The following is a 22,522-nucleotide window of genomic DNA, read 5'->3' as shown; positions in this document are numbered from 1 at the left end:
TCTTTTGATCCTTTTGTATAGCCTACCTCCTATTTAATGAGTACGAATAGAGGAAAATCATTGTGTCCTTTACTGGACACTCTTACCTGGCTATTTTAAGCTACAAAACCCCATGAAAATGCTTGCTGCTTTGCTTACCTTATGACTACTTGTTTAATGTCAAGCAGCTAAGCTGTTCTGGTGTCTTTATCATACTATAGGTCTAACTTGGACTGTAGATAGAAACCAATTTGCTATCGATCTTGCACAACCAGTGTGTAAAGCTGGAGCTCTTGAAGTTTCATCCCTCCAGGAAGAGTGCTGAATATCAGAATGTCTGAGGGTCAGAATGCTCAAACACTCATTTTAGGATTGCTTTTACAGACTGCTTATTTCCAAGCTTTTCTCCTCTGTATTTAGAAACAGCTGAGCATCAGTTAAATCTAGCTGTTCATTAGCTTTCTTGTCTTTCTGGAATCTCTGAAGAATGAGTCCTGTGAAGACAGCATAAGTTACCTTCCAGTTCTACCTATGACAGAATTCTTGACAATGTGTTCTTCAGCTTTTCCTCAGCTTGAAGGGGAATCTCGTGAAGTCTCTGAATTTTGGCTTTTGAAGCACCAGTGCTTCCCTGGTGTGTATATATCTGTGATTTTCTTGCAGGGAGAAAACCCCCCCCTTTTTTTTTTGTCTGTAAAATGTTCCATGGACAATAGTTAGCACCTAATGTAATGATGGTAGTTCGTGGTCTTTCCCATTAGCTTTACAGATCAAAAAATTGTTCAAAATGACAACATCAGCTAAGGCTCTCGTGCTTTGTTTTGGAATATTCATAATATTGCAAGGCTGCTTGGTGCTTTCAGTATATGATTTTGTTCTGTGTCTGTGACAGGGAAGGGTTGTATACACTTCTACTCGGTGAGAAGAAATAACCATGTGCGGCTGTTCTTTAAAGTCAGTTTTAGGTAAGACAGATTTTCAGTAATGCAGAGAACTTTCTTTCAGCGGGAAGAAGTTCCGGATGACTACTACAAGCATGACCCTGAACACAAGCACATCTACCGGTTTGTTCGGACGCTTTTCAGTGCTGCACAGCTAACAGCTGAATGTGCAATAGTGACACTGGTAAGAGATGCCTGATTACAGAAACTTGAGGTTTTGGAAGACTTTTTTTTTCCCTCAGTGAGTGACTGGGCTGAACAGACATTTTAATAGTTACGGTATCTCCTGAAACCTTGTTAATAACGAAGACGCTGTACAAGTGAGTTCATTAGAGAAGGTTTGTAACTAGTCACAGAAGTGGTTAACTAAAAAGGAACTTACCTTTTCTATTTATGAATATGTAATGCTTAATTACTTGTCCAGTCAAACATTGTTTGTTTCACGATATGTAATTTGCTGCAGAAGCTTGAGAAAGGCGCTCAAAACACCTTTCAAACAAGTGAAAGGGACACCACAAACAGTGGGGTATAATAAGATCAGACACGAAGACATCTTTTATTTCAGTTGTGTGGAGAGGAAAGTGAGAGTTTCGAGTTCATATTAACCAGAACAGTACAAATAATGCTGCCTAAGGGGTTGAGGATCAATACTATAGGAACTCCAAATGATGAACTTTCTCATTATTGTGTCCTTCGATTATTGCCACCTTTATATCAAACAATTTTATTAAACCAAAGAGGCTACAACTTTTTCCCCAAGGTGACATGGAGGTACTTGGAACTTAAGAACAACAGTAAGAAAATAATTTAATTAGTTTGTTTGATTTCAAAAAGCAAGATGGATATTAAAAAAATGACAATGATATTGATTATTTATACACATGCATATACATATATAATGAAGGGAAAGAAAAAAACACAACCTATGTAATTGCTGCATTAGATAATCTGTTAAATTGCACTTTGTTGCATACTAGACTTCAGTCTTCATTGTGGCTTCTTTCTGAAAAACAGTCTGAAAGGAGAACAGAAGAGAACTGTCACCAAAAGACAATGTGGCAATTAAGCAAACTCAGCTCGAAGGACTGTCTTTAATAAGGAAAATAAGTAATTAAAAAGGCCAGATAGTTAGAGCTATTGAAACTCTGAAAGTAGTTTGAGGTTTTTGCTTTTCCAAAGACATGCAAGCGATTTTGACAGAACAAGATGATCGCTAACCCCAGGCAATCTAGCCAGCTGAAGTTTTTACAAAAAACAGAAATTGTTTTAAAAGTGGATTTTACCACTAGATGGCTCTGTTATTATAGGAACACTTTTAGTCCACTTGAAGGCTACTAGCAGAGGGTGGGAAGAACCATGGGCAGACCCTAGTAATATAGATTGTTCCTGCCCTTAGATCTGTACAACAGCTTCCTGCACCCACTAGTTCATCTGAGGTTTTCTTAGGACCTTGGACTTATTAAAACCAATCTATACTCAAATTTGAGTAAAGTGGAAATTACTTAGTATATGGATCATTACAGGAGTGTGAAATAGCAGAAAGCTTTTAATGAAGGAACTGATTCAACATCTTTCGACTGATTTGAGATTATGTGGGAGGAATGAGTAAAAGACCAAGACACATCTTTGGACTTGAGTATCTTTCCCTATCTAAGCAGTTGGTGATGTAGAGGAAAGCAGAGGATGACATCATAGGTGAAGGACTGAAGCCTGTTCTTTACAGGGTGAAGTAGAACTAGCACTGTAACACCTTTCATTGTGGAAAGATAGCAATTAGTGCATCTTCATCCCATGCCTACAGACCACGGTGCAGGTTTTAGCACTTCCTGTTAAGCTACAAGCGCCGAACCTTAACCGTAATGAAAGGCTAGCGTGATGTTACTGTCCCTGATAGGCCCTGATGACAACCTGTCAGTGACTGTGTGACTCGATGATAGAAAGAACTCTAGCAGTGTCTCACTGAAACAGCAGTGCTCACTGCTCAGAACTGATTCTGAGGTATCGTATACCTTGGTGATCCAGTTCTTGTGTTGTACTGAAAAACAGAACTTCTAACTCCTGAAAGCTGGGATTCTAAAGTGTAAGTAGTAATCACTAATACTTATTTTGACACACTTAACAGTAATGGGATAAAATAGTCATACTGGACTGGCATGCTCACTGCTCAGAACTCGGCTCCAGGTCTTAATTACACACATAAAACTGTGGTGGTTTGTTTGGTTTGTTTTTTTTCCTTTTTATAGGTTTATTTGGAAAGGCTTTTAACCTATGCAGAGATAGACATATGCCCTAGTAACTGGAAGAGGATAGTCCTGGGAGCTATTCTACTGGCTTCTAAAGTCTGGGATGATCAGGCTGTGTGGAATGTGGATTATTGCCAAATATTGAAGGACATTACTGTTGAGGACATGTAAGTTGCAAGGTTTGGCTAATCTGCAGTGGTGGGTTGTTTTGGTTTGGTATTTTTTAATGGCAACTTTTGTGATCATACTGAAAAAAGGTCTGCCTCTGGTGCTATATGTACATGATGTATCTCTGGTGTCCGACCTCATTCCCTTTTTTAACCTAGGAAACTTTGGATAACCCTACTTTGAGACAAATATGTATTAATATTTCTAATGACTTGGGTGAGTAACTTCAAAGTTAGTTTTCTTTACCTTCTTTCCCCCAGTGATAAACCATGGGACTGGCTGCTTGTTTCCACTATTTTTTTTCATTGGTGTAACTCTGAAGTGCCTAATTTATAGTCTTATCAAAAGTCTTTTTGAGAAGAAAAAAAAAAAGTGAACTATATCTGTTCCCTGCCTTCTCCATTTTAGAATTTGAAAAATTGCAAAGTAAGCCGTAACTTGTGACTTAGGTGTCTGCTCTTGTATCCAGCTAAGGCCTAAATATCTCAAGGTCAGAATTTCTAGTTGCTGCTGCTGGCAGACAGATGTTACTGGTGTTGGTATCTGTGGCTGCATGTGTTATGTCCAGCTACTGCTACAGCTCATCCTCTTTGAGTGAGTTTCTAGACTTGCCAACAGTGCTGAGAACAAAATCCTCCATCTTACTACTTGGTGCACTCAGCTTCAAGCCCTACAATTTCTGCAGATTCAGAGGATGTTCATCCTCGTGGTTCCAGGCTCATACTACGGGCTGGAGGCATGCTTATGTGGAGTGGATTTGGCCCATTAGTTTTTCTGATAAATTCCTTCTTGTAAAGTTCTGTCTCTGAGAGCTTTGAGATGTAAACATTATTGTTTTAATTCTATTTGCCAGCTCGTTCCTCTATTTCCTTTATTACCACAGTGATAGAAATGCTAGCAGGCAAGCTTAATATTATGCTTTCTGGCCTTAATAAACTTAATGACATGTTTTATGTGTTTTGGAGTTTTATCACACTGTTGTGCTGTAATTGAGCATGTGTGCAGGCCTATGCAGTAACACTCAATTGTAGTAGAAGAGCAGAGTGAGGTGCTAGAGCTTTGCACACAGCACTGGGAGGCTACCTACGTGAGTGTCTGTTCTTGCCCTGAGCTCTCTTCCCTGGATTCAGCCTAAAGCTAATGCTTAAAATACAGGAAGTAATTATTAATCTGGGACCCCTTAGGAGGAGGAATATCCGGTTTTCTTCCTTTTAGGTGGGGGGTGGCCTTTCTAAAAATGGGGGAGTTACTGCACCAAAACATTTTTTTGTTATTCAAGTTATTGCACATCACAAACAGCAACAGCAAACGTAGTACCTTGTTTTATATATCCCCCTTGCCTGGGAGTTCTTTGTCTCCAAATGCAGGGCTGTGCCAGCCATGCTTTCAGGAAAGCATAATTAGTGATTTTATACAATGTACATCTTCACTGAACCTGGCTCAGAGTGCTCATCTATCTCAGGAACATACTTGAAGTGTTGCTGCAAATAACTCTGAGATGGCTGAAGTGGGGTCAGTGATGTTGGAAGTGCTGGAGTATACATCTTGCTCTTTTTGATGTCTCTTCTTCTGGCCCTATTTGGGACAAATCAAATTGATAGCACTGAAAATATCTGTAACAAGCAGGATGTTTACTCTCTATTGCTGATGCTGGGTCTCCTGAAATTGTCAGTACTTAGGTTTTCAAAGCAGTGATGGTGGTAGTGAAAATAGGCTGAATTTAGGCTTCCCCCCCCGCCCCCCAATTTGAAGATGGATTTTTTTGTAATCCCATCTCATTTGAAATGACTTAGACCTTTTAATTTAGGTAGGGGCAGAAACTGTACAACCCCTTTCTGACAGTGGCCCAGGGATGTCCATCCCAGGCCCCGCACTGCTGCAGCTTGGCAGGCTTCACTGCTCCTGGGTTGGATAACATCACCGTGATCAGGACCTAGGAAAACTGCTTAAAATACTCAGCAAAATTGAGTTTTAAGTTTATAAGTCTGCTTAGTACTATAGTTAATGGTCAGCTTTAGTTGTTCCAGTATTTTTTTTAACTAGTTTCTTCATGGTGAGTATTAGGTATTCTGAATACAAGCATTACTGACAGAAAACAATTGGCAGAGGATTTCAGGCATGGATTATTTTTTTTTTTTTTTTTACTGAGAGGGGTTCTTCTTTTAGTTTTTGGGTGTTTTTTTGTTTTGTTTTACTTATTTCTAATGGGGAAAAAATCAAAGGAAATTAAATTGATATTTGGAAGTCATCCTTTGTCAAAACTTGCTTGCTTTGATGAGAGTGAATCCATAATCACTGAAAAATTAACTGTGCAGCTGCTAATCTTGCTATGATCGCTTGTAAGGGGACACATGTTGTTCATTCTTTTGGCTACATATATTTGTAAATAAGGCACAGAGAACACATGGGCATTATCCTTTCCCAGGGTTTAAACCACTGTTAATAGACTTGTTAATCCAATGAAGAATTGTATTTTTACACAATTAAAATGTATTAGCGTAGCGAGTACAAAAGGGGCAGTGAAGAGCATTTATTCACAGGGTAAATCAAGCTCTGATCAGCTGATCATCAAAACATTATCTGATTTACATTTCTATAGGCTTATGACCATATGAACAGGAAATTAATTTTGGCACTAGGTTCAATGGTACTCAAGTCCACCATGGTAGAAACAAGCACAAAGCTGCTATTCATATTGAGACCTGCCATCCAATATTGGACACAACCTGGATGATGTCTTGATTTATTTCCCCCCCTTTTACCTTCTGCTAGGTAAAACATCAATTTTAACAGCTCCCCAAAAGCAAGAACAGCCTTGGCACTGAATTTGTGCAACTTATCTTCTGGTGTATTCACAGCTGGCCTGTAAGAGCTGCTAAATTCTGTTGAGACAGGTCTGCTACCAGTAGGAACAATCGTTGGGTTAGTGTTGGAACTGAATTGCTTGGCTTGGGCACCATCAGTTTCTTTCAGGTTAACTTGTAAAACATTGTTTTTCCTCTGTAGAACATCTCCGATTTAGCTGACCATGGTACAGTAGCTGAAGCAGCCTTTTTCATGCCATGGCGCTCTCCCCACTTTCCTCCAAATATTTTGCCCAGTGAAAATAGACGAGTGAGTAAAAACTGGACAGTGCCCTTTGACATAGTACTTTGTTATCCCGCCTAATGCTATTGAGGAGAAAATTCCTTCTCCCACCTAATGCTGCTTATTTATTTATTTATTGGAGATGAATCCATGTTGCTTCAAGAGGCTTTTTTCTGTGAGATAATAGCAGCAGCTCTTCATAGATCCATTTGTTGCCGTGGTGATCTGCCTACTCCTTTTGTTAGTCCGCCTCTACTTCAATAAACCCCCTTCCTGTTATCAGCCTGGTGAAAATGTCTGCAAGTTCTTCAGAGCTAATAAACAGCATACATCATTCCTTTCATCTGATCACTATAGTGTGGGGCCGTACGAGAGTGAGAATGGCGCATGAATTGTACAGCTGCACTAATGGAACTCCGAAGAATGAACCTCCCCGGTCAGCCGAGCGAGTGCACGACAGGGCACTACCTTTCTCTCTGAGCCAGAGGTGCCAGGACTCAAAAGCTGCACCTTGTTTGAGCACTAGTGAATGACCTGTCTCTTGAAACTAATAATGCAGAGCTCTCGATGACGATTTCAAAGTTGCTGGTTTTAAAAACAAGCTTGAGGTTTCTTCAGGGTTTTCAGCCAGCTAAAACTGACTTTTTTCCTTTGTCTTCTGTCCCTTAATGCCTCCTAGGAATGAGATGGAAAGACACTTCTTGGAACTACTGCAGTTTAATATCAATGTTCCTGCCAGTGTTTACGCCAAATACTACTTCGATCTTCGCTCCCTAGCAGATGACAATAACCTGAGCTTTCTGCTGGAGCCTCTCAGTAAAGAGAGAGCACAGAAACTGGAGGTAATGGTCTGAGATTGGCTGAGCAGGGGACTCTGTGTCATAAGAGCATCTGTTGCTAATCATACTAAGTGGCAGTTAGAAAACCTAAAAAGCTTTTAGATTAGTGTATTACAGGTTAATTTAACCCCTTTATAGCTACAGTTAGCACTTCTAAAACCATGCCTAGGCTAAGCTAGTATTCCGAGGGAAGGACAGAGATGATGGAAGTCTAGCAGATTGCAAAGTAAAATGGATGTTACTTTGGGAACCATAGCTCAGCTAGGCTATTTAAGATTGAAAGGATTAATGTCATATTTAATTGATTGTTTGTCCTTCCCTGGTCACAGTCTGTATTCCAAGCACCTAGAGACAGTCACATTCAGACCTTTCTAAATACTACCAGCTGAAGGTTTCCCACTGCACAGCTGCTTTTAGATTAGAGGGAGCACTCTTACTGCTCTCATGGTTTAATAAACCATTTGTTTGGGGACAGCTGCAGAAATATGTTTCACAACTTTTAGAACCTCACCTTTCCAAAGAAATGTTGCTTTAAGGTAAACTTTTGGAATAGCCATTTCATAAGAGTCCTTCAGAATATCCAGAGGAGCGTAAATACAGATATACTGGCCCTTTCTGCTGGATGGGAAAGGCTGCCCTTCCCTGAGTCCCTGGAGCTGCCTTTGTTACAAAGGCTCGTTTTAAAAAACTTGAACTTTTGCAGAGTCAGTCTGTCTTCCCAGTTGTTGGAGATACGGAAGACGTTTTGAAAATATCTAAATTACCTGGGTTCCCAGGCAAAATTTCTTGTTGGATCAATGCAACCTTTCATCTGTCCAGGTTTAATTGATGACTCTCCATGTTGTTTTGTTGACCTTTCAACAAAGGCATTACCGCGGGCCCTGTGTACACTGATACCATAGCCCCTTTCACAGAGGGGTGTGCTACGGTATTCTCAGCTTATATTGTTCTATTGTCCACCCCCAATAATTCTGCCAAGTGCCAGGGTTTTTTTATTTTGTCCCAGAAGTGGCTGAACTTTGGGAATAAGTGTGGTCCTTTCTGGTCCTTTGGAATGATAGGTATGATATGCCTATGAATTCCTCTATGTAAAGTTAAGCAATGCAGCTCTTCTGCTTTGTCTCACCCTTGTTACTTGCACTTTAAGCTAACACTGTCACTAATTGTAAATGTGGTTGTAGGGCAGTTCATATTCCACAGGAAATTGTTTACTGAACTGCTCAGTGCCCAGGCAAAGTGGATGATTTACAGATTGTGAGCCTGTTTTGTTTCTTCTTTGCTAGCATTTGGGGGCTTAGTATTTAAAACCGGAGTAATTTTGAGTACAGTATGTGATTTACCATAATGTGCTTACTAATGCATGTATGTAGGACATTTTGGGGTTTAATTCTAAAATGTGAGAAATATTTAAACCATTTGCTCAAATTTTTAATTCTACCTTTCGGTTAGAAGCACATGAGCAGTTGATAGAAGCCTGTATGAAGCAGTGAATTAGTATTCCAGGGACTGAAAACTGATTTACACCATATGGGCGACTGGGGCTAAATATGTCAACACAGGTTGCTTTATGATTGATGTGCTAGCATTAAAACAGGATGGAGAGTCTGTCTGGTCTTGCACTGGGAGCTCATGCAGCCAGTGTCTCAAAGAATGCCACTCTTGAGCCAAATGCATGCCTCCAGAAGGTCGGCAGAAATAAATGTAAATAATTATTTTAAAATACACTTAGAAGTTTATTCATGCTCAGAGTGCTTTTCACCTTTTGAACTTCCAGAACACTGGGCTGTGCTGAATGGGTGCTGCCTTAAAGGGAAGGTGTAGGCTCGTAGCTGATCGCAGGACTCTGAAAGTTCATCTGGTTATAGGTGGTAAATTATTAATGGAGGTAAATGTTCAGGACTAAAATTCAGTTCAGCCTTTTATTACAGTATCCTTATTTATTTGCATTGATAATACCTGAAGGTTCCAATCAGAAATTGGCCTTGCAGGGGAGGACACACAGTGTTTTGTGGACAATCATGTGTTGTTAGGATTTAAATAATTAGGCTTGCTACTAGAATAGCTATGCCTGAATAAAGGTTGCTTGACTAGGTAGATAAGCAGAGCAGAGGTAAGCCAATAAATGGGTGAAAAAGCAGTTAAATATTAAGTTGTCCACATGTGCTCATATTTAATAGCTGTATTAAAGTGCCATGGCCTTTGTCATGTCATGGAGCAGTGGGCTGCCCTCCCTTCTCAGACCTCTTCCGGAGCTTGATCATGTGAGTGATCCTGGGAAGAGCATGTTGCAGGCAAGGGTGCAGAGAAGGTAAAGGCAAAATGGACAGCCTAGCAGAACTTCATTTCCTAGGCTTTCTTGCACTGAGTGGCCGTGGGCAAGGTGCCTGAGGGAGCGCAGAAACCTTTTCAGTCTGAACCTTTTCTCTCATAGAAATGGCTGTGTGTGTTTTTGTACGGCTAAATTTTTTGTGCTGCTGCATGCATCAGACCTAGCTACTAGGTGCAATTTTGAATGTAACTTCCACAAACTTGTAAGTCTGAAATGGATCAAAGTTTTTCATTAGATAGTGAGACTGGTAAGAGAATGAAGGTACTTGGATATGGAAGCCACTCACCTTTCTTATGTCTTACTTTCTGATGGACAGCGTTCTTGTTAGCATGGGGACAGACCTTTTTAATATTTTCCCTCCAAACTAGTTCTTTTTTACCTAGAATGAGAGTAAGTAAGCTAGTAGCGTCACTGCTACAGAGCGCCTGCTCTGTCGGTGTTACACTTGTAAAAGCTTCCTTGAAATGTTCAAACTTTTCTAATGCGTACTTTTCATTTTGTATCTGAACGTGGTATCCAGGCTATCTCCCGGCTGTGTGAAGACAAATACAAAGACTTGTCAAAAGCTGCTATGAGACGATCTTTCAGTGCTGATAACTTAGTTGGTATTCGCCGTTCTAATGCCATCCTCTCCTGAGGAGAGAGAAGGGTGCCGCACCATGAACCAGCATCCATATGAATCGGAGGAGTACCACCACTCCATGCACACAAGCCAGCGGTGATGGTGTCTTCCAGCAAGAGGAGGAGAGGAGAGTAAACTAGCCAAGGGAGCCCAGAGCTTGAGGAGCATACTTGGTGCAAAAGACAAGACCTTTGTCAAATCAACTCTCTCCTCCTTGTAACGTATCCAGAGGTGCAAAAACAAACTTCTCTCCCCCACAGATGTTTGCTTACTATGTAGGCCTATAGCTGTGAACTCTTGACATTTTTAATAATAAGTAGTTTTAAATTTTAGAATTTAAACACTAACCACATGACTATAGTTACAATGTTCTTCCCTCCTCTCCCCTGTCATCCAGAGTCTCGCTGCATTTGTATTTCAGGTCGATGCAGTGTTAACAAAAACAAAACATGGGACTCTTAAAGTATAAAGCCACTCTGGAGCTGAAAACAGTAGCATAGACACGTGTTGACAGCTTTTCCCTGGTTTGGCTATTAAAAGCTGCTATTATTTGTGATCTGTTCATAACCAAGAAGCTGCCCAGCAGGAAGGAATTCCAACTCTGCACCCACAACTTCACTCCAGTAGAGATTGATTGTCAAAAGACTTTGAATGTTTTGACTGGGGGCAGAGATATGGTTTTATGTATTGTTAAAATGTATAGGGTCCATGCTGCATTTCTTGTGAATTATGGTGCTTCTCTCATTTTCTAATACTTATATTGCTCTGGAGGAGATGCAATCGGTATATTTTTTTCGGAGGCATTGAATGAGAAAGTTGGTCTGGAAACATCATCACCATCCCAAACAGTGTAGCAATCCAGTGGTGAACGGCGTGTGTGCAGCACTGCTTCTCTGAGTTCAACTGCAGATCTCTTGTGCTATATACAGTGGAGTTCCTAAAGCTGATACTGTGCATCCATCTGCCTCTCCTTAGGTTTTTGTTTCCTGGGGGAGGGATTTACATTCATAATGAGACAGTAATGAGTTTGAGAATCCTGGACTACCTAACAAGGTAGATGATTGAAAAATACTGTGTTCAATTGAGAATTATCAAAAAGCTTTCTATAAAACCCTTTCCCCCCCCCCCCCCCAAAGTTAAGTTTATCTTGTGCAACTGCTCTAGAGGCTTGGGTTTTGCTCTTTCTGAAACTTTGCAATGGAGCTTACTTTCAGGCTCTGAAACCGAAGTCTAAACAGGATAAGTATTATTAGACTCTTCCTGTTACAAGTCTTTGTAGTATCTTCCCTTCTTGGATCCAAATAGATTCTAGGCGGTTTGTCCTAGGAAGGAGGGAGGATCTCTCTCCGAATGGCACGGGTTTTGTGCACTTCCTCTTCCAGCCAAGGCCCAGAAGCTTAACACTGAATAGCAAGTACGTATGCCTTTGAGAGTGGGGCTGTCCGAGTGTAATCATCAGTTTGGCTGCACTCACTTGTTAAAAATGATGCATATAGTCTTCTGTGGTATGCAACTATGCCAGCCCCTGGCTCCCAAATCCATGGAACCTGGCACTTCAGGTATTGATCACAATTCAATTTTGAAAATAACGCTACATCTTCAGGTGGTTTTCCTTTCTCATGTTTGTATTAAAAGAAAAGCTAATAAACTCTATTTTAATTAAAGCTAAAGGTGAATTGTGTGTTCTGTACAGTTGTCTGATTTGATTTCCCCCAGCGTGTGTGTTAAGGCCCCTCCTTGCCCTGTACCAGCCCTTGCCTTCATTTTATCATGGTGACCAGTGAAGGTCTGGGGAGCCGGCAGCAGAGGTCATGCGGCAACTGTGAAGGGCCCGGTTGGTGGCGCAGGGCAGGGCCCTGGCAGCAGCCTGCTTCCGCTGAAGGCGCGGTAGAGTCTTGCACAGCTGCCGGGCTATTCCCATGTGTTGCTCAGATTTAGAATTTGTCTTGGGCTGCTCAAGTAATTACTCGCTGACAGTTTCTTTGCACTTAAATGGCCTTTAAGTAGGGACAGTCTTTCTGGAGGTCATTTGATGGTTTTTGAGTCCTCCCTTGAGGAGCACTAAATTGGAAGCTACAAGTGACCAACTCCCGGATTGACTTGTGACCTAATTGCTAATGAGCTTTTCTTTCTGTAGCACCGCCAGGGATGGGTCTGGCTGTGCTTTGTGGGCTGGCACACAGCTTCTGCAAATGCAGCTGTTCAGCTGTGAGGTGGCTCAGCGGAAACTTGGGGCATTTACCTTTTTTGCCAAATGAGGTGAAGGTTCTTCCTGCTGACCTGGATCGCAGGTGAATGACAACTCGAGCTGATGGCTGCCTCTGCAATACATCCTGCAGTAGACTGCTGCTCCAAGCTTCTTTTTGCCTTGAACCTTAACTGGCTTTAGTTTTACTGTAGCATAGCCCAGAGCATGTTGTCAATAAGATTTTGATCTATTCAGCAGACACTAAACAGGGCTCAACTACAACTCAACTTCTTGAGAGGAAAAAAAATAGCAATTCCATTTAACATTTGACATTCTAGTCCCCCTAAGATTCTGGAAAGCACAGCTAGTGGATTTCTTAGGTAAACAATAAAAAGTAAACCATACAGCTCCCTTTTGGAGAGATGAGCAGTGATAGTGTTTCAGAAGGAATTACATTTAGGTGGTTCTGCTGGAAGATGAACTGGTGGAGGGGGGGATATGCTGTAACGCTCATTCTTTCTATATGGGCAGCACTTTTCTTAAAAAGGCAAAAGAAAAATTACAGAATACTGGAATTAGATTGTTACCTACCTCCGCTCACAGGGAAGAGCAACCACCTTGTACCTTGTTTCTCTTTACCCGACAGCTGAATAATCTATGTTGAGGTCACCTCTGCCTGAATTCAGTTCCAGGGCAGCACTCCCCACCTGGCAGTAAATGCTGTTTGCAGAGACAATAGCTATGTTATGCCCCAGCAAGAATAATGTGAGCACCAACAAGAATAACGAACATCGTGTGTTAGTGGTCAGCAGGGGCAGAAAGTCATGGTTGTGTTTGTGAGCTACGTGACACCCTTGGGCTTCAGCAGCCCTTTCCCTTTGTGTGTAAGGACTGTGTATTTTGTTTCTAAGGGAATTTCATGAGCACTACTTCAGTGTGGGTTTGGCAGTTAAGAGGACAGGCACTTCAGGAATGGAATAAATGTCAAGACCATCGCTTCTGGCTAAGGGTATAAGGTGTCAAGCATAACCTGAGCAAGCAGAAGAGGAGAGAAGAGCAATTGGGGCAAGAGCTTGCACAGGGCTTGGGAGGCATGTGTGAGGCAGGGTGAGCTGGCGTGTTCAGAGCTCAGCACGAGGCAGGCTCCTGTCCCTGTCCTGTGCTGGTATTTCCCACAGCATAATAGTGCAGTAGTATTACAAAGAACTGACTTTCTGTCATGTTACCTGGGAAAACTACACTTGCAACACATCATAAATTGTTTAACAATATACAGTGAATTACAGAGTGCTGTCAAAGTGACTGTACTGCACTTATTAATGTGCTGCTTCCCACCCCACCCCCTCCCACCCCCCATTGATAAGCTAGGGAAAGAGCATTCACCTGGCTGAACATGGGCTTGTTTGGCACAGGATTAGAAAAGTCTTGGGCTGCCTTTGTGGACAAGGCGCTTTTTTTTTTTAAGGCGAAACAACCACTTTGGCTTCTGCTCTGTGATATTAAAACCTGTTTGAGAAGCCACACGTCCCTGTGCTGTCAGATGCTGTCATTCCCCATACCACCCAGCCTGCATTTGTGCTGCAGTTTTACTGTTCAGCCCCAAGGAAGCCAGTGACTGCCTCAAGGACAGCCGAAGTTGACCAAATAGGACACGGAGAGCATGGGTGCAAAATGGCAGCACAAGCATTAGGCTGGGCTGTGTGTGACTACATGTGTGCTCACAGAACAGAATCCCACAGGTGATTTGCAAACACCTGCCTGCAGTAATGGCCCTCCCATTGCTCTGAAACAGTGGCTCAAGGTAGGCGGTGGATGGCAGCTCTGCCAAACCCCTGTTTACTGAGGAGCTGAGGACACAGTGGCTTCCTGGGAGGCGAGGATGACAACAAGGCTGCTGGTGAGGTGCTGGAGTTACCTCTGGAGACAGGCGGCGAGTGTCCACAGCTCCTCAGTAAGACCCTTGTGCTACGATGGTGGTGCGTGGCCCCTCCAAACCCCAAGACAGTTGCCCTGCACAAGATAGGATCAGACCCTGACAGGGTGTTTTGCCTGTACTTGCGCATGGCGGGGGGGGAAGCAGATCACCCAGCACTGAGGAATCAGGTGAGTCAGTCTGTGCGGCTGTCAAGTTTATCGCTGGGTGCTGGAATGCTGCTTCCAGGTAAGAGATCCTATCTAGTGGGACCTGGTGTGTGCCTACACACCTAACTAGATAGCAAAGTCCTGCCCCATTAGTCACCATGGAACCAGCCTTAACCCCTTGCTGTCCTGCCTAAAGTGCTCCTCCCAACACGAGAGAGTGCACAGCAGATGGCAACATGGGCACTCAAATTGGTGTGCCGCATCCTGCTTGGCTAAGAGCTGTCATCTGCTTGGCCTGAAAAGTATCAAAGGGCACCTCTTCAGGGCCTGATCTCAGCACAGGGTGAGGGACTGATACTGTGCAAACTACAGAATGCCAATAAAAGTTGATAGTTAACCCTCTTCTACCAGCGAGGTGTCACCTTGGCCTCTCAAGGAAACACGCTGTCAGTGAGGTCACGGACACCAGCCGGCAGCGCAGCCAGCCGGCACAGCAGCCCCTGAGGATTAAACCTGGTTCAGTGCAGAGCCAGGCTGCTGCACCCAGCCCACGGGTGAGGGTGCGAGTGTGTGACGTCCCCCACGCCGAGGGCAGCGCTGCATGGGGTTTGGGCACATGGGAGATGCTATTCCTGCACCATGCAAGTGTAGCTGCCTTACTGGTCCCCCACAATCCTTGGTGATAAAAGCCCTGCACAGCCCTCCAGCACATGCCTCTCTGTCCCCACACAGTTAAGTTTTTATGGTAATTAATATTCTAGCAGAAGCAAAGAAAACACCACACTTTTTTTTTTTTTGGTCCTTATAAATAACTAATCTTGATACTTCTCTTTGAATAAAATTTCTTCAGCTTTTCACAAAATATAGTACAGTTATTTAAACAACGTTGAACAGCGTCAGTAACGGAAGAGGCAAAAAACCCCAACATGTAAATTTGCTACAGCATACAGGGCACACAGCAACGGCTTCTTTCTCCCTCCTGCCACTTGTTGCTGAGAAGCCAGGCTCAAATACAAGTTGATTGTATTAACCTACCGTTAGAGCAAAGCTCTAAATGCTCTTGCATTTTTCAATAGGCAACGGTTTGTAGTTAATATTGGATTTTTTTTTCTTAAAAAAAAAAAAAAGCTTTACACAGTCAGTTGCACTTTGAAAAAAATTCCGCAAAAACAACAAAACAACACCACCTTTGACATGGTTTTGTTCATTGTATTGCATGATGTGTGTTTAGCTGTATCTACAAAAGGCACTATAGAAAGAGAGGAGTCCAGCGAGGCGTGGATTGGAGCAGGTTGGAGTCATTTAATGCCCTGGATTACAACACAAGACTACCCACAGTGTCTCTGCGCCTGACCTGCCTCGCTGCCGAGAACACACCTGTCCCAAACCTGTATCAAAGGTCACTACAGCTCCTGTATGTACAAACCAGGCTATAATACAACTATTTACAGTTTGTAACACAACATGGTGCAATTCTGCCCATGATGAAGTACTGCAATGCGCTGGGGGGGGTGGGGGGAGTGGGGGGGGGTTGGGGTGTCCTCTGTCACAAGAGTGCTGATATGTGTGGCCGAGCAGTCCCTGCCAAGCCCTCAGTCCCTGCACCACTGGCCAGAATGCCCCAGAGACACTCATGCAGTACCTTGGCAGTACCTTTATCGGTAGATGTGCCACTTAAGTGTCCCCTCACTTCCCAGGCTTCGGTTTTAAAATGAGGTGGAAACCTTCTTGACTGAAGTGGTCCAAGGGTGTTGAGAACAACCTCGGATCCTTGCAGTCCTGCGGGAGCAAAGCCAGCAGTTGTTCTCCAGTGCTTGAGCAGCTGGGTCATGGTGCCACGCTTGAAGAAGGGCAAAAAAGGACTCAAGTAACGGCTGAGTGGTTATATACATGATCGCCACTTAGGGCAGGGGGGGAAAAAAAGAAATTAAAAAAAAAAAATTCATGTGCTTTCACAAGTGGGCTGAAGCCAGAGGCAGCTACCTCTTGCCAGCTGCGCCCCATCCTGTGCCACAGCCCCTCACCCTTGCTGCATTCAGTGAAGCTGACAACAGCCCACCCCCCCACACACACCCCCGCCCCCCCCATATCATTCTACTTATCGAAACCCAGCTGTCACCACCGCTTAATGCCAGGCACCGGCTCTGTCAGTGCTCTGCTGCTGCCTGACCTGAGGAAGTGAAAAAGGCTTGGGAAGCTGGAGGAAAGGGAGTACGAGCACTCTGCTGAGTTTTCCTGAATTAACAGCTCACTCTTGAACCCAGTGCTGTCTCCAACAGAGGCGCAGCTTTGAAAAAAGCAGCAAGAAGTGCTGAAGCTGGCTGGCTGGAAAACCCAGCTGCTCCCTGGAGAGACAGACTGCCGCCTGGCTCAGAACCCCCCCACACACACACACTACCCACTGCAGAAGCGCAACCACCTTTTTAGGGTTGGTTGTGCCACATTCAGCTGCTGTGCCGCGTGCCAAAGCCAGCAGGCAGGGCCCCAGGGTTCCCTGCCTCCCCCGGGTAACCTGCACGGCACAAGGGCGATGCGAGAAATTCACCCCGCTGCAGAGGTGAGAGGCCCAGAGTAGCGTCACCCCCTTCCCAAAGCACACAGCAGCTCAGGAGGAGGGTGCTCTCGGTGCCAGAGCCAGGGCTGCCCCAGGGTTCTTGCAAACCCTGTGCTGGGACGGCAGCCTTGTCACCCGCGCAGCCTCTTGGCTCCCAGGGGCGAGTTCCTCCACGGGCGGTGAAGCTAGCTGCCCACTGCAGAGCGGCGGGTCGAACCCAGGAGTCGGTGCCGCAGAACTGAGCCCCACCAGCAAGCAGTCCCTGCCCAGCCCCAAGCCCACCGCCCAGGGAGAGCTGGCACGAGCTTGGCCGGGGAGGAAGGGTCCGCCAGGGTCGCCCGGTCCCCACCTGCACTGCAGACAGTTGGGACCCTGTTCCTGCCTGCCGTGAGGGCTGGGTGGCAGCTCCTCTCCGCAGCCCCTTCCTCCTGCACCGCCACTGCCCGTGAAGCCCCCAGCCCACACAGGTCCCTCCCTCCCACTCAGTGCACTGCTGCCTGAGTGGGGCCAGCAGCAGTGTCGTGCCAGGGGCCCCCAGCCTCTCCTCTGCAACACATAGCTGCGCCCAGGTGCCCTGGGGGCACCATCCCGCTCTGCCCAGGGAGGCCCAGGCTCAGCATGGCCAGGAGGCAGCCCCCACTGCCAGCTGTCCCCAGCCCCCTCGTACTACCCCCCCCCCCGGCTCTGGCGAGCAGCTGGGTGCCAGTGCCAGCTCATTACCTGGGGCTGGGGGCCACCACCCGCCTTGCCTGCTGCAGCTCTCCCCTTCACCCTGGCACCAGCAAGACCAGACAATCAGTGCTCAAGGGCTACCTGCCACCTGACCAGCTCGCAGACAGCAGCACCCCAGGGCCCCAAACAGGGCATGGGACCCCAAATGGGGCATACACGGCAGTGCCAGGCTCCAAGCCTCCCTGTCCCTCTGCCCCTACATCGCTGGTAGCACCTCTCCCTTCCCTGCCTGGGGCCACGGCTGCTCCGTACCCTGCAGGTGCACATGTTCGGTCCCGGGCAGCACTGCCATGGTAGGGCTGAAGATGCCAGGGGTAGCCCAGCTGTCACCCCCCTCTTCTGTGGCCCAGGGTCTCTGCAACCCTCTCCTCACTGTGGCTAGAGTCACCGAGGCTCCCTCCAATCACACATGGGACAGCGGGACCTGCTTGTGGTAGGAGGCCATGCTGGGCAGCACCGTCCTGCCTACCAGTGCCGGGCTGGCCTCGCTGTACACTGAGGCGCCCGCAGGCTTCCTGGCCCGGCAGCAGTGGGCTGTGAAGCGCCTCCAGGACTCGAGCGTCTTGCCAGACCAGATCCAGACGCCGGAGGTAATGCCCACCACAAGGCACATGAAGTACTTGAGCATAAAGACGGCATAGTCGGGCTTGGGGCGGTGGGGGTCTCCTGGGCAGGAGCAGTTCTGCGCCCGCTCCCACGCCTCCCGATTGTGCTGCTCGTAGATATAGCAGGCGATGACGATGGTGGCAGGAACGGTGTAGAGCACAGTGAAGATGCCGATGCGGATCATCAGCTTTTCCAGCTTGTCAGTCTTGGTGCCGCCCTGCTTGATCACGCTGCGGATGCGAAAGAGTGAGACGAAGCCAGCCAGCAGGAAGAGGCTGCCGGTGAAGAGATAAACCACCAGTGGTGCCAGCACAAAGCCCCGCAGGTTCTCCAGGCTCTGATTGCCCACATAGCAAACCCCAGCCACTGGGTCGCCATCCACAGAGCTGAGTGCCAGTACAGCGATGGATTTGGCGCTGGGGATGAGCCAGGCAGCCAGGTGGAAGTACTGCGAATAGCTAGCAATGGCCTCATTGCCCCACTTCATGCCAGCTGCCAGGAACCAGGTGAGGGACAAGATAACCCACCAGATGGAGCTGGCCATGCCAAAGAAGTAGAGGAGAAGGAAAACCACGGTGCAGAGGGCAGGGCCTGTGGTCTCATAGTGGATGTGGTGGTGCTCCGGGTTGCAAGCCACATTGGCATGCCCTGCCACCAGCCGTACGATGTAGCCCACAGAGACAAAGAGGTAGCAAGCAGAGAGGAAGATGATGGGGCGCTCGGGGTACTTGAAGCGCTCCATATCGATGAGGAAGGTGGCCACGGTGGTGGAGGTGGAAAGGAAGCAGAGGATGGACCAGAGGCCAATCCAGAAGGTGGCAAAGGTCTTCTCATCCTGGGTAAAGTAGGGCTGGTAGCAAGGGATGGCGCAGTTGGGTACCTGCCCAGTCCTGATGCGGTTGTACAGTGGATGGGACTCCTTGGAGATGGGGACTAGGGGCGCTTTGCACTTGCAAGTCCGGGTGCAGTCCAGCCCCGAGGGGCGCTGCCCGCCGAGCGGCGTCAGATTTTTGGCCGTGTCCTTGGCTGGGTGCGTGGGCTTCCCGAAGAAAGGCGGTAGGGTGGTGGCTTCCGTGCGGTTGTATCCCATGCAGAGCACCTCGGTGTCCCCCAGCACCGGCAGGCTGTCGCAGCTCATCCTCTCTGGCCAGGCGAAGCCGTACTGCTGCATGATGGGCGAGCAGCCGGCCTTGGCCCGCTCGCAGACGGAGCGGCAGGGGGGCAGCGGCTTGGTGTAGTCGGGCAGGCAGATGGGGGTGTACATGCTGCAGAGGAAGAAGCGCAGGTCCGGGGAGCACTGGATCTCCACCAGCGGCCAGAACTGGTGCACCTCCAGCCCAGCCTCGTCCTGCGTGTCGTGGTTGAACTGGTTGGGCATGTAGGTGAGGTTGTAGCCGATGCCCTTGCACATCGGCACCGTGATCTCCTGGCACACCAGCGCCTTGGAGGCGGCGCGCCCCGCCGCCGGCAGCCCGAGCAGCAGCGGCAGCCCCAGCACCAGCGGCACCGGCAGCCCCCGGCCGCCCATCGCCGCCGCGCGTCCTACCGCCGCCGCATGCCCCGAGCACCTGCCGCCGCCGTCGCCGCCGCGCCGGGAGCGGGGCCCCGCCGGGACCGTCAGTGCCGCCGCCGCCGCCGCCACCTGCGCTCTGGGGCGGGCGGGCGTCCCCGCGCCGCGCCGCGCCCGCGCCCCGCCCCGGACACGCCCCCCGCCCCTAGCCCCGCCCCGGGAACGCCCGCGGCACCGCCTCCCGTCACTGGCCCCGCCCCCGTCGGGGCTCCCAAGGGCCGCCCCCGCCCGGGGCACCGGGGCCCGCGGCGGCGAAGCGAGGCGCCCCGCCGGTAGACCGCGCTGCCCCCGGCTCCCTCCCCCCCCCCCATCGCCGCCTGGCCCCGGGTGTTGGAGACGTTCTGGTGGACCCCCGCCCGCCGGCGCTCGGAGACCCGCGGCGGCCCCGGCCCGGCCGGCGGGAGCGGCCCGCAGAGAGGCGACGAAGTGAGAAGGTGACGGTGCTGCCTAAACCACTGGCTGCTCCGCATCCGCCCCCGGCTCCCTGTCTGCGGCAGGGAACCTAACTCCTTCCCCTCTTGCACACCGGGCCCCTCCCGGGACCCCCCGCCCGCCCCAGCGCCGCGCCGGCCCGGCTTCCACTCGACGGCGTGAAGAGCAAAGCGGGACGGGGGGGGGGCAGCGGCTGGAGGAGGAGGCGGCAGGCGGCGTCTGCGGTGCCGCTTCGCCCCTTCCTCTTCGGGCTCTTCAGCCCCTCTCCGTGGGAAGGGGCCGGGGTCTCACCCCGCCATAACGGGATGGGGGGAAAGGGCGTTTGCCTTGCTCCGGCAATCGTACATCAGCCCGGGTCCAAGGGTCACGGCAGCATCTCCTGCGGCTGCCCGCTCCCCGGCTGCCTGGCAGGGCAGCGCTCCCGCCTCCCGGAAAGCTGAGCCTCCGCGGGGAAAGGAAACCCGCCCTGCCTGCGTCCGCCCAGCTGGCAGGCTGCAGGCTGCTGCGCTACCACATTCCTGGCCTGGGCTCCCGGCCGGCTCGCCGCTCCACCTCGGAGCCGCAGGAGATGTTTCACGAACCACTTTCCTCCCAGGCAGGCAGCAAGCGTTGGAGCGCGGTGCGAAGGAACGAAGCAGGCGCTTTGGAGAGACCCTGCCTGGGACAGAGGTGTCTTCCCAGTGCTCTGGGAAATGCGGGCTCCTGCTGGAGCTACCACAGTGATCACGCTCAGCCGCCTGACATAAGGAATGCTGAATCCGTGCACTAGCAGACACCTAAATTACCAGCCCAGTTTTCAGTGGCTTTCACTGCTCCTGAAGCCCACGGCACACAGGGGAAGTCTGGCTGCTGCAGAAGCCAGATTTGGGGGTCACTGGCTGCACCTGCTATGGCAGCACCCTTATTCTGGCCAAGGAGGAAGGCTGCTCCCAAGCTGTTGCATAGGAGCTCCTCATTCCTCCTCTGTGGATGTGGATGGAAGGGCAATCTGGAGCAAAGTACTCACATCCAGCACTGGATCTGCTAGTCAAGACGTTCCCATAGCACATCACAGACAGAGCTCGCATTCAGGCCTGGTGCTGGGGAATGCCAGCACCCAAAATCTCATGCACCCAAAATACCCCCAACTGCTTCCAGAGCCCAGAAAGCAAAGATTCAAAGTGTGACTTAGCTCCTGCCTTCCCCCCAGAGGTAAAATCTGGCTTGCCTATTGCTCTGTGGCCTATGGACAGAGCACTGACTGCTGCTATCACAACCAGAGTCCTCAGGGAGTTTAAGGCCAGCGACCTCATTACCACCTCCTAAATCCTCAGTGTCTACTAGTGCACCCAGCCTAGGTGTGCATTTCATTTGGCACTGCCGACCTTGATGCTTAACAACTTGTTTTTAAAAAAGGGGAAAAGATGCCCAAAAAAGGCAAAAAAAAAAAAAAAAAAAAGCTCAAGTCCCTATACCTCTTTGCTTTACACTTTAAGTTTTGCCTGTAATAAAGCTATACGGAAGAGAATTACAAGTCACATGTCCCTTGGAACACAGTGGCATATCCCTGTAGCAGGAGTCATAACTTTTAATTCTCCCCAACAATGAGTTTCTGTGAACTAGCAGCCCAGCAGAAAGCAATCACAGACAGTTTCATTATGGCCCTCAGTTGATTATCCAAATTATAGCTGAGAGCAGAGGGCAGCCTTTTTATTATCATCATTGCTGTACAATTAGAAAATGCAGATGAAGCTCCGCAAGAGCAGAAATTCTCTTTTTTGATGGCATTTTTTCATTTTTATAAGTGTTCCCTCAGGCAATATCTTAGTTTGATTCAACACACAGTGGGGAACTGGTATATAGGTGGGGAGAAGATAAGAAGGGGAAAATGGGGCAGCTCTTCATTCAGTTATCTATCAACTCTTGTAGCCTGGTTCAGGTTTCACCACTCCTCCAGATGTATCTAATTCTTAGAGCCTGGCTGTAAATAATGCTGTATTTGCTACACTGGGGACACATAAAATCCAATTAAGAGCCAGGTAGACATCTGTTGGCTTGCTCTGTGCTTCTGTTTCCTTTTTGTTTTTTATGAATATGTAGCAGAGCAACCAGAACAGGATTAAATATGGTGTAAGTGCAAGTAGAGTTGATAGGCTTGTTATTCATCTCTA

At 47.9% G+C, this 22,522-nt stretch overlaps 2 protein-coding genes and 1 long non-coding RNA gene across 5 annotated transcripts in view; 1 reads left to right on the top strand and 2 right to left on the bottom strand.

Moving 5' to 3' along the window:
- CCNYL1 (cyclin Y like 1) overlaps window positions 1-11,872 on the top strand; it is a 33,140-nt gene extending 21,268 nt beyond the window's left edge. For both annotated transcript variants that reach the window (XM_075756363.1, XM_075756364.1), the window contains exons 7-10: window positions 985-1,104; window positions 3,164-3,330; window positions 7,098-7,260; window positions 10,107-11,872. In XM_075756363.1, the coding sequence (XP_075612478.1) occupies window positions 985-1,104; window positions 3,164-3,330; window positions 7,098-7,260; window positions 10,107-10,223 (567 nt within the window). In that variant the 3' untranslated portion in view covers window positions 10,224-11,872. The remainder of the gene's footprint in view (window positions 1-984; window positions 1,105-3,163; window positions 3,331-7,097; window positions 7,261-10,106) is intronic.
- The window catches only part of LOC142602334 (uncharacterized), a 31,263-nt gene continuing 13,281 nt past the window's right edge, over window positions 4,541-22,522 (bottom strand). For both annotated transcript variants that reach the window (XR_012836050.1, XR_012836049.1), the window contains 2 exons: window positions 12,988-13,116; window positions 4,541-4,906 (listed from right to left, as the gene is read on the bottom strand). This is a non-coding gene — a long non-coding RNA (uncharacterized LOC142602334). The remainder of the gene's footprint in view (window positions 4,907-12,987; window positions 13,117-22,522) is intronic.
- On the bottom strand, window positions 17,832-20,025 carry FZD5 (frizzled class receptor 5). The gene has a single exon (XM_010312060.2). It carries the CDS (start codon window positions 19,896-19,898, stop codon window positions 18,168-18,170), a length of 1,731 nt encoding a protein of 576 aa, XP_010310362.2. The 5' UTR covers window positions 19,899-20,025; the 3' UTR covers window positions 17,832-18,167.

This window comes from Balearica regulorum, chromosome 6 (assembly GCF_011004875.1).
Source record: "Balearica regulorum gibbericeps isolate bBalReg1 chromosome 6, bBalReg1.pri, whole genome shotgun sequence".
NCBI classification, from domain to species: Eukaryota; Metazoa; Chordata; class Aves; order Gruiformes; family Gruidae; genus Balearica; species Balearica regulorum.
This window is presented reverse-complemented; position numbering and strand designations above follow the sequence as displayed.

Coding starts and splice junctions, on each gene's coding strand:
- FZD5 (XM_010312060.2), bottom strand. CDS start 19,898: ATGGGCGGCCGGGGGCTGCCGGTGCCGCTGGTGCTGGGGCTGCCGCTG.